The following is a 12,310-nucleotide window of genomic DNA, read 5'->3' as shown; positions in this document are numbered from 1 at the left end:
CAGTGAGATGCCAACTGAGAATCTCAAATACAGATATTTTTCGAGCTACAGAACATATATCATACAGGCCCAACCTGGCGGCTTCCTCATCCCACGATCTCAGGTCCTGACCCCTAACAAAAAGGCGGCTCCGTTCATCCTTTAGTTGGGACTTCCAGTGTTAACACCCAATTGCACCAGCCTCTCCTGGACAAAGGTACTTGTCTATAACCAACCCATTTCGTGCATCCGTGTGATAGCAACATGCTCTGGCTACTGCATATCTAGCTAGGACTGAACCAGCAATTTAAAGACAATTTAAATTATTCTCATGCAAAAAATGCTGAAATGAACCACAAATTGCCTTGAAAGAAGGGAAGCAGGGAGTGACTTTTTGTCAAAATTCAAGCAAGACGTAACTCCTTCTTTCTTAATCTAAGATGATGTGTTGGTTTTTTTAAAGACCTACACTGACATCGGAAATAAGAAATGTTCTCTCCACCCAACAGAAATCCAGCCGGGCAGTCCTGACAAACATGAAATATTCTGCTAAAATAAGAAACTAAACAAAAAGGTAACGAGGCTAAAGTGGCCTAGACAACTTAGCATCACTATCTGGAAAAAAACTTGGCATCCAAGTTCACAGCTATATCCGAACAGAGAGAAGACCAGCTCTGTTTGCTACATGGCCCAGAATTTTTTCTTTCTTCCTCTCTCTTCAGACATAAATAGTTCCAGGCTCTTAAATAAATTAGCTCAACTTCGGTTATACGAGCTTTTTCATTTTTTCTCCAAAAGAGGATATAGATGTTTGTTTAAAAATTGTAAATAAAATATAAATGGAGATTTTCCATTGCACAGTGATCCTTTCTAGTAGGTAATGATCAGCACTGTGTCCGTTTCCCTTCCTTATCCTATACTTGGGGATCACAGCATTATGATGACTACTTCTCATGGGAAATGGATGGGGAAAAAAAAATGCAATAAGAGGAGGTTTCCCGGTACTTATTCACCGTAAAAGCAAAATAATAATCAGGTTTAAAATGCACAGAAAATAAGTGCAAGAAAATTACTTCCCATTACTTATAATTTTGTTCTTTAAAAAAACTTGCTTTTTGTATGTGTTGTGTGGAACACGTGAATCCTGGAAAGGCTAATTAGTGAAAGGCAACAGTTCTTAAAAGCCCTACAAGCACTTAATACTTGTCTCTATTGGGACTGTTCCTAGGAGCCAAGTGCTGCCTGTCTGGATTCCGTTGCTGCTGGGGTTTTTTGCATCAAGATAGTCACAGTAGTGTAGCTCTAGGATAAAAATACATCATGCACCAACAATATGACAGTGTAAGGAGAAGGTCCACCTTAGCTTCAAACTGTGGCAAGTTATTTTGTATATTCGTGTGGAACGTTTTGATTGTGTCTTCAAAGATGTAAAACTAAAGCAGGTCTTAAGTACATCCAGGATGGGATGTGAAGTTTAGCTTTAGGGCACAATTAGCCAAGGGCAGGGGTTTTTCTTCTCAATATTACAGTGATGCTTCACATCCTTCCTGAAACTGGCTGGGGTGAGGTGTCTCTGGCTTTGAATCTTTCTCTAACATGGAGCAGATTATTACTGTTATTATTGATTTATGTCATGCCTGTCTGCTTCCAGCCTCAAAACACTTTACTAGGTTACACTATACATAGGAATCGTTTCACGTCAGCCACCACCGCGCTGTAGCCTTCTCTGGAGGGAAGCTGAAGGGAGCCATTAGGATGGTGCCTGCAACATTAAACAACAATCCAGGAGAGGAAGTAAAGAATACTCTGGCTCCTTAAAGCAATGGCTCAACAGAATGCAGTCACTGAACTGCCATCCAGCTGGGACACCAACGTCAATACCCATTCACCGTGTGTGGTTAAAATTAAATCTCCTAATGAAGTGAGATGGCTTTAGTGGTTAGAGAGCGAGTGCAAAGTATTATTCTCCTGTATTATTATTTGTAAGTTATACAGCTAACAAGGGAAAAGATCACACACAGGAAAATAGCAGACAGTTAGATAATGTTCCAAGCCCTGTTTCTAAATGACATTTGGGCAAATAAAGCCTTGGAAAAATATGTATTAAAAAAAAAAAAAAAAAAAAAAGATGAGACAGAAAAAAAATTTGGCAGTTTCTCAATGTTTTTAGGGAACTAAACTAAACTGAACAGAAGTGATGTCAGTTTTTATCCCCTATAATTCAGGTCCAGAGAAAAGAACATTATTAGCTTCTGTTAATGAGCAGGTATTCCCTAAACACTGCTGCAAATGCTCCCGAATTTTAATTTGCTTAGAAAAAGAAATGGTAAAGTACTGAGGGGAAAAAAGCCCAACCTAACAGCTTATTTTTGTCCCTGAATTAGCAAAATGCTTAGATGTTTTTCTGGATAGGAGGTTTTTATGTCTGACTAAAAAGATCCTCAGACAATGTTATCAAGCTCTCTTTCAGGGCTAGTAATTGCTAGCTGGTTCTAATCATTCTTGCAAGTGATCATTTGAAAGGTTCATTTTATGACCCCTCAAACCGGCACAAAGAATCTCACTCCATAATGTAATAAACAATTCTACAACCAGTGCTTAATTAATTCCCGAAAGTCACCAAAAGGAGCTATTAATGATCTTTCTTTTTATCTAACCATAAATATGCAAGTCTCCTGGGATAAAGGATTTAAAAAGAACATTCGGGCAAAACTAACTGTCAACTTGATAAAGCATAAAATGATCACCAGTGAGGGTAATTCAAAATACGACGGCAATGCTACCTAGGCTGATTAGAACGTTAGGTCAGGTTGGATTAAATTTCTCTGAACGTTGTGCTTCCCAAAAAGAGGACAGAATTGACATGGTGCTAAACAGACTCATCCCAAATGAACGCACAAGACAAAAATACGACAACCTTTAGAACATTGTTTTTAAAACTCAATTCTATTTGGAATTCTCTTTAGTGTGAAAATATCAACAATCGTTATAATTAGAGTGTGGACAATATTTCAGGGTTGTTTAAAATATGTGTATTACAGAGAGCAGGCTGAAATTTTCAGGTGAACTTAAGTGTTTTAGGAGGCCCAGTATTGTTTTCACAAGTACATCAGGCAGTAGGAAGCCCTTAAATGAAATTTAGTTTCCTGGCAACCCAACCCATTGCTGAAAATTAGATTTAGGCTTCTAAAGGTCTTTGATGTTTTTGAAAATCACGCTTCCTGCAGCACTGTACAGCTGACTAGGTGTAATACAGTAATTTACCCTTCTACTGAGGCTATCAGGAATGGAATCACTTTGATGGCTTTGTGATGTCTAGGAGGTTGGGTTTTTTTCTTACACTGTAAAAAAAATTCGTACTGGGCATAGCCAGTGATGACTGGAATCTCTAACCAGAAGCAGGGAGAAGAAAGAAAGAGAGAATCTGCCTTTTCCAAAATAAACTGATGCAGTCCTTTGGGTGCTTGTGCCTGATGCCAGTGGAGCCTGTGCACCGGCATGTCCCACCTTCAGAAGAGCTTCATGAGCTATTGCACCTGTGATGGCCTTGGGCTTTCTGAATCTGTCCTGTTGAAGCAATCCCTGTGACACCCACTCATGAAACATGAAATAGACTGCCCCACAACACAGCCATCATGGTTCTTGCTATGTATATGGAAAGCCAGGGCTCAGGTACCTCTCAAATGAGTTTTTAATTATTAATACAAAGAAACAAACACAACAGGAAACATTAAGAGAGACAGAGTGGGCAAAGATTTTAAGACTTTCAGACTCCCCACTTCTTGACTCCCCTGGCTTGGGCAAAGAGGGCCTCAGATCTTCAGAACAGTGCTTTTCAGTCCTTTGACCTGTGGAAGGACTCAGGCTCCCACTGGAAGAAAGAGGCTGTGGATTGCTGCACTTCACACTGAAGAACTTACTGTTCCAAGCATTTTAGAAAACCTGGAAGTTCCTTTAAATATGAAATTTTAAAATTTCTCATTTTTGTTCTAATCTGCAATAAAAGTTTGGTTTTTTTTAAATGTTGGAATTTCCTGTGGAACAGAAATTCTGTTTTGAATCCATTTCTATTCAACAGCGCTATTCAGATGGAAGCGTTTTCCTATTCATTCCACTTTGCAACTAACTGGTACCACCCCAAATGTATTGCTCTTCCAAGAATGATGTGGCAGCCCTGGAATAGCTAATTAGTTGGCCTGTATGAAGCCTCTGCCAAAAGTTTCAGCTTCCAGAGGCATTCCTTTAAGGAATGGTGGTGTGGGTTTGGCATTTACAAGGATACACATGGTTTCAGAAGACCGCAGGCACCAAAAGTTAGCTTGTGTTTTATAACTCATCTCAACCCAGTCATTGAGCCGATGTCCTAACCACAGTAAGTCAAGCAAACTTCTTCAAAGCACTCAGGGAGAAAGCTTTTGGTTAATTTATTTTTCTTTTTTTAATAAAAATTTTGTCTTTGGGGAATCTTTTAAGAAAATTCCACTTCTACAGCTATTAACTGGGGAATAATTAAATTCAAACATTACTAGCAACGTAATATAATCTCTCGTAGATAAATACCTTTGTCACTTAGCCCTCAAATTTCTGTACGTTGTTAAGGTAAATGAAAGATGTCTAAATCCAGTACCTTTATACTTGGTCACCACAGCTGAGTTGACACTCAGAGGTTCTTGGAAGGTGACAGTGAGTGATGTACTGCTTGTTACCATGAGACAGACATTGGTTGGCGCCTCAGGGGCTCCTGGGAGAGAAGAGAAAACATCAGCTCTTCAGCACAACAAATCCTATTCAAACAATGTTTCTGAGTCTTCAAAGAACCCACTGAAAATCACCCTGCAATTGTGAGCTTTGGGTTGTAGGTGTTTGTGTTCTCTGCCTTTTGAGCATTTTAATTAGTGCCCCTGCTAACAATATCCTGCAGACACCATTTGTTTCTATCATGGTTTTTGGCTCCTTTTGGTTAAAAATATCTTCCTGCATATACGTAACCCAATAAAACAGATTCATGCTAATTATGTCAATGAAAAGCCCCTATAAATCTCTTGGGGTGGGTAGGAGGAGAGAGAAAGGATAAACCCACAAAGAGCTAATTAAACCTTTATGGTTTCACTAACTCAAATTTATCCAATAACAGAAAACATTTTCACATTATTGTGATTCAGAAATTGCAAATTCCACAAATGTTTTAGTGTAGTAATTCCAAAATACACTTGTCAGTTGAGATCTAACATCTTCTTTTTTTTTAAATAAAAATAAAAAAGTTTAATTCACAGAATATCAATCAGACTCAATTCAGAAATCAAACACAAAAAGTTATGACTTACTGCTGGGATTGATTTAAAATATCATTATATTAACTGACACTACTGCTGTGTTTCCTGTATTTAGTATCTAATACAAGGAGCACTACATCTGTCTTGAAGAAGTAATCTTAGAATACAATAAATTTGAGAAAATTATTTGTAAGTACATTTATATAAATATGGTTGTAAAAATGTTAATGGCAGTGACTGTATTTCATTGAGTAGGAAGCAGATAAAGGATCTACATGCAAAACAATTCAGCGCTGTTTACTCCTTTGCATTGGACCAAATTCACGTTTACTTGTGTACAGACTCACTTGTACAATTTTTTAAAGTGACCCAATCTGTGACTGTGCTGATGAAATGTTAAATGTGGATGCCAAAATTAAGTTTTCAGAATTTTTATATGTAAAATTAAATTCCATTGTTTGATCAAATGCTTAGAAAAACCCCAGTCTTTTAAAACAGATTTTTTTTTTTTTTTTAAATCAAATTACAACTGAAAAAAGGCTGGTGTCCCCATCCCTTTTCCTCCCTATTCATATATTCTTTTCTAATCATCCTATTTTAAACTCTGAGCACATTAAATGATATCCAGGAGTAAATGTGAAGAGAAATAAGCAGGATAATCATTAGATCCTGAACCAAGCATTTGGAGGTCTCATCAGTTTTATGCAGCCCATTCCTAAAGGAGCTGTGTGCTTCTTGCTCGCAGATACTTGGTCCTCTACTGTTCTAACATCAATTTCCTTCTTATTCCTGGGAAAGCCATTTAGTCGTATGCCTCGGTTTCCCCACCCTAACATTCATCTGCTTCACAGCAGTGCGGTGAGGATCAATTAGTGACAGCATCTTTGCTCAACAAAGGCAGAGTGTTCTCAGTTGAAGAGTTCTTGTCTTGAATTTTGCAACTACTTTCTTCTACTTACTGGCATGCTCGTAGCCTGCCTTCATGCGCTTGTATAGCCTGTATCTCCATTCCCATGCTTTTAGTTGCTTCTCTTTTTCTGTGTTGTCTGTACCGTGGCCATCATTCATCAATTGTGCAGACAATTCAGTAACTCGCTGCTGTGCTTCCTGGACCAATGTACTCAGATGCACTGACCTGCTTTCCATGTTAACAACTACCAAGAAAAGGGAAAAGTAAGTAATTGCTTAGTGGACTTCTGTGACAAAATTCTGGCCTTACTCATTCTGGTATAACACGTGTAAAGTCAAATCCTTGAACACTCCACCTTCCAGCAGTTACCTTGTCATCAAGTGGATTAGGGCATGCCAATTTATACCACTTAAGGATGTGGCCACTTATGAATTAATAAATTGAGTAAATTTTATCTTCCAGTGTATCTCATATACTTAAAAGTATCTTAATTAGACTGAAATTGCCTATATGTTTTAAGTTGGTGGAATATTAAAAGCAAACTAAAATAATAAAGCATATGGTTTCTATCCAACCCCTACTTTGCCATAATACCATAAGATTTCATACAAAAAAAGAAGGTTGCACTGGTTATAAATACATACAATATATAAATCTCTACAAGCAGGGAGAGATCGAATTGGCAAACTGAAGAATGAGAGTTTTGTGCTTAAGGGCCATGGCTGGTATAGAAAGGATCTCTTTCCAGGTTTTCTTTGTGCCTCAGTTTTGCCCATGTAAGATCTGATTAGTCCTCTGCCAGACTGGGCAGATAGCGAGCAGTTTACACATGGAGATTTTGGTTTTCTTCAGTGCTCAGAATAATTTTAATTTGACGTTTATCAGTTCATATTGCCTGTATGAACTTCTGTGTGCTACATAAAGGTGAAAATGAAGATCCCATAGCTTACAAACTAAAACAGGTTTGATTTTAGCCCGAGTCTTTAGCACAAGACTACCCTAAATCAGCCCCTTGATTATACAGTGAAATGTGGTGAATCAAACCCTATTTTCAGGATTGCTCTTAGCCTGAAATTGTTCTAACTATTTGCAGTTTAGAAAATAGAATTTGTAAAGGTGTTTAATCCGAAAAGAAATGCAACCACTGATCTAGAATTCAATATGCAGGGAACAGTGTACAAGAGAAGGAATTCTGAAATCATAGAAAATAACTTTTGAAAACTTCCCAGGATGGAGGCATTACAACCACTCTGTGCAACCTGTTCCACTGCTTTACTGTCCTTATGGTGAAAAAGATGTTTGTTTTATCCAGTCTGAACCTCTTAACTTTTGCCCTCTGTCATGACAATATCGCAATCAAAGTTTAGCAGAGTTTAAGAATAACCCTACATACTACTGTGAAAAGTGCCATGGGATCTTTAAAGCCACAGGAAGAGAGCAAAGAATTACTCAACGCTTCTGACATCCAAAAGGTTGTTTTTGGAGAATGTTTGTCTCTAAGACTTTGCTTTCAGAAGCTGGCTTTAAGCCATCCTTCTTGAAGTTTGATCATTCTTCATATGGACATCAGAGACATATGGCCAAGCTTACTGGAATCTGCTGGTATCCTCAAACTGCCTGTTTACTGGGAGGCCAGAGGTGATACAGTTTCCTGGATCCATGCCTACAATAAGCATGCAACACATCTGATTGACAGCACAACAGGACTGAGAAAGGAGACTTTATGTGCCAGAACTTCAGGTGATTGAGAACTGGCATTAGTTCAAGTTCTCACTAAGGAGCTGGCTCTATCTGTTTAATCAAGATTTTGATGCGCAGTTGTCAGGTCTTGGAAATGTGTCGAATCGGCCACTGGAAATTTTAATCTTATTTTCATTTGAGTTCACATGAACAAGTCAAGCCAAACCATGAGTATGTGATGAATAGGTGTTACTGAGAAAACAACACAGTGGACTTTGCCTTAAATTAATATTTTAAATGCTGTACTCTCTGATCTTACTTACTTTGTGTTTAAGAGATGTTGGGTTCCTGTTAAGATTTTTACAGTCTGAGCTCCACGTGGAAATGAAGATCATAGTTTTACTTTCTATTGCTTTATCTGCCGTTCTCCCTATTCCAGGCAGAAATCCAGGAGATACAGATGGAAGCTATCTGTTCTCCAGAACCTCTTTTTTACAGCATCAGGTTAGGGACTATAATGAGATTTCAGCTGGATCACTAGGGCTAATATAGTGGAAGAGCAAGAGTTTTCTCTGTAGGAAGCTTTCTGTGTGCACTTGGAATGGGGAATTCGTCTACCTTGCAATCTTCCAGATCTGTGCATCTGTCCTATGCACTTCCAGTGAGATTAAGAGATGCTTGTGCCCTGTCCCAAAATTGGGGTGAGTCAGAATTTTACCTTGAAATCCCCTCCCCTCCCACTCAGCCTGGGGAAGTCTTGCTCAACTGCCCACCAGAGAGAAATGAAAATGCTCCTGCTGGGTTCTGGATCATGTTCTCAGAGCCCTGAGATCATAGAAACAGAATGGATTTCATTCTGACAGGGTTGGTCAAGTACAGAAAGCAAAGCAGAAGGACTAGAGAAAATAGAAAGTGACTGCTATCAGTTCCACAAGAATGAAGCCACGTACAAAGATGCTGTGAACCTTTGTTTTGAGTGCTGAAAATAACTTTTTGCATTTTGCGCTCAAGTAGCAACTGTAAACCCTTAAGGTAAAAAACCCCAAAACAAACAATCATTTGCTTTTTATTGAGAATGCTTCATCCATTATTTCAATCCGAAAAACTAAAAATCAAGATAAGTGAAGTGGAAATTTGGTGGGTATATTTTGAAATGGAAATGAGGTGGTTATATATTCATATTCTCTGTGTTCATAGGCATGTTTGCATTAATTACAGGAAATGAATACTAATTTATGATTGCCCCTGCTCGCCATCAGACTGCATTTATTTACAGATGAGGTCAATGAAAAATTAGTTTAGTCTTTTTTACTGCTGTTTAGAACACTCAAGACTGTGTTTTCCTCTAGATTTGTCATGGTTAATGAATGTTGCTTCAGCAGTCAATCATGTACTCTAAATGCTGTCACACTTTTTTTTAAAGCCTCAGTCATGAACCATGACAGAAAAATAAACAAATAAATATAAAACTAAAAAACTCTTTTCACTGAGCAGCTACACTATGAAAAAATCTCCAGGGAAGGTTAAAGGAGGCCAGAATAAATGATAATATAAGTGCTGTGGACATAGAAAAGCAATAAAGGTGTACCAACACTGAGGGTCTGGCAAAAAAACTCAACACACACACGCACATGCACACACACTCTCCAGTGAAAAAACTGGCAATGTTAGTAGCCTCAAGGTGCAATTTCCTGGAGCACTGAGATTGACATGCCAGCACTAAATGTTGTTAATTTAACTAACTTCAAATTAATGGCAGAGTCTGCAGTGGCCGGACCCCTCAAACACAGTCTCATTATAGCCTTGCTGGGAATGTCCTAAATATAGGCATTGACAGTTTAAAACAAATTCACATACATTGGTGTATTTTTAGACACAAGTAAGGCGTCAGAGTTTGTGTCACGGTATATGGTTGATTAATTGGGTTGGTAAGTCACCCTCTAACCCACAAATTGTGCATAAAAATGCCCATGAAGGAATACAAAGAATAGTTTTATAACTACAATATGTAGTTATAAGCAATATTAGTATTCCAGTAAAGTGAGAAGGTCTGTTTTGTGCTTAGATTTTCTTCGGTTCTGTAGAACTTTGAAATTCTCTTTTAAGTGGGATTTTAGGCCATTTGAAGGCTAGGTGTGAGGAGTCTGTGGTAATGGAAATGATAGATTTCAACACAACCTGTCTCCTGAAGGCAGCATAGCCAAAATCAAAAGGATAATCAAAATAAACCAATGTCTAGACAACCCATCGTCCTTTCATTTTTGATGACAAACACCGTATTTCAGACCGTGATCTTTGAATCACTCACTCAGTTCCTGTTTCCATGTTTTTTAAGATTTTTTCTCAGTATTGATATTAACTCAGCTGCCCCAGTGTTAATCCCATTAGAAGCTCAACCTGATTTGTCAGGTGTGTATCTGACATAGAGAACTAAAAAGATCTACTGAGGACACATTCAACAAGCAGATAATGCTGCAAATGTCCTCCAGCACTGTGGTACTATTGCTGGTATAATCATCTTTATGATAAAACCAGTTGATTTTTGTGTGTAATGTAATTAATTTCCCAAAACAGCAGCAAACCTAATCTCCTACAGACAATTCTCTAAGTCAATTTAATTTGTGTTCTTTACTTACAGTGTGGGCTTTCCTTTGCCCCAACGTGTAGAAGGGTCCTAGCAATAGGGACGTTGTTTGTCAGAAGAGCAATATCCAAAGGAGTTAGTCCCTCACTGTTTGGTGTGTTCAGGTCCAGTTCCTCCAGTGTGTACTGATAAAGAAGAATCTGAACAGCATCCAGATCTTGCTGTTCTACAGCCTCAAACATAGCTTCATTGCACTGGAAATTCTGTGTATCAAGAAAAACAGAAATTCAGTAAAACTCTTCAAATGTCAGTGTTTTGAAAATAAATTCAGAAAACTTTTCTTTTGTGAGATTGCTAGAAAATATTGATCCTTCAGCCCCAGCTTATGTTCAGTTAGAAACTCTTTGCAGCAGTTAGAAATTGTTTGCAGCAAAATTGAGCTTGGTCTACCTCTGCACTTGTGTGCTTGAACTTCAGGTCAGTGGGAAGATTCAAGTGAGATTCAAACCCATACAAACCAAACCTATACTTATTTAGACATCTGTTCTGTAATCAAGCTATATGAGCAATATTGTGTGTTTTCAGTGTGAAACTGGATGAAAGACTATGACTTTGCCAGAGTCTTAGACTACTGTTTTTCAAACTCAAAAGTTAAAGTGAAAATCTACAAACTCAGGTGATCAAAATCCAAATCAAACAAGCTATTCTGCAGAAAAACCTTCACAGCTCCAGTGGGAGCTAGTAACAGGTACTGTTCATTCAAACACTTCAGTCATTTCTAGGTGCTTATATTTTTGCATTTAACTTGTAATTAGAAACAGCTTTGAAATGTATAGTCCTTAAATAAAGAAGTAGAAATGAGACTGAGAAAACTGACTGTCCAGTGTGTATGTCTAAGGAAGTCATGTGTCTGAACAGCAGAGAACACGAGCAGCCAAACCCAAGAACATACACGGCACCAACTCTCAAGCAGGGAGAACCACCGAGCCTTTTCCTTCCCAGTGTCAATGAGAAAAAAGGATGGTACAATACAACAAAACCTATTGTTTCTTAATTGAGCTGGGGAGAAGCAGGTGCCGGAGAGTAGCATCGCCTGCAGGTTTCTCTTATGAAAACATCCTTCTGGAGCCTACAGTAATGACACGTTATTTGCCAAGACTCTTTAAATTCCCTCCCAGTGTCCCATTGCCGTAATTACCCAATAGGTTTTTTTCCCTCTTAAGAATGAATTAGCAGAAGCAAGAGTCCCAGCTAAGCAAGGAGGGCTCAGCATGTGGTCACATAACGGAACTGAAATCTACGTAGACGTATCGTGCCAATGGGCATACTAAAGAAATGCATACATAAGAGAGCAAGCCATCCAGATACAGGATGTAAACAAGCTCCCTGTGGCCTGGAATCCACATGGAGGAAACACAGAGGAAATTCTTATATAAGAATGTATTCTTTATGACATGAAATAAATATTGAATTGAAACCCTCTTCTACTGTGATGATTAAAAATTAATATTTCAGCCACATCAAAACTTAATTTTCTTTTTTAAATTGATGTAGTTTTATTTGGCATATCCCTGCCTGAGTTTTGCTTTCAGTGAAACAGTTTCAGAAAGAGCGCTGATCTGCTGCAACATCTTTTGTCTCCTCCTAAAATGCATACACTAATGGTTTGCAAGCAGTTCTGAAAACAAGTCCACACCTCCAACTTGGAATTTGATCAGTTCTACAGGTTTTTTTCAGTTGTGCTTGTAGTTAATAGTGTCTCCAGAAATTCTCAGGCCTGACAGAGATCTTCTGGTCTATTGTTTTGCATGTGAAGAATTGGTACCACACTAAGAACTTGCAAAGATAATGTTATCTTAAAGTTTTAATTTGGACCTTACCTAT

General features: G+C 38.2%; 1 protein-coding gene across 1 annotated transcript in view; it reads right to left on the bottom strand.

The window, feature by feature from the left end:
* ANKFN1 (ankyrin repeat and fibronectin type III domain containing 1) overlaps positions 1-12,310 on the bottom strand; it is a 126,787-nt gene that overhangs the window by 43,657 nt on the left and 70,820 nt on the right. The window contains exons 4-6 of the mRNA XM_054221745.1: positions 10,479-10,689; positions 6,212-6,406; positions 4,607-4,720 (exon numbers count right to left, since the gene is read on the bottom strand). Coding sequence (XP_054077720.1) covers positions 4,607-4,720; positions 6,212-6,406; positions 10,479-10,689 — 520 coding nt within the window. The remainder of the gene's footprint in view (positions 1-4,606; positions 4,721-6,211; positions 6,407-10,478; positions 10,690-12,310) is intronic.

Source organism: Rissa tridactyla, chromosome 15 (assembly GCF_028500815.1).
Source record: "Rissa tridactyla isolate bRisTri1 chromosome 15, bRisTri1.patW.cur.20221130, whole genome shotgun sequence".
NCBI classification, from domain to species: domain Eukaryota; kingdom Metazoa; phylum Chordata; class Aves; order Charadriiformes; family Laridae; genus Rissa; species Rissa tridactyla.
This window is presented reverse-complemented; position numbering and strand designations above follow the sequence as displayed.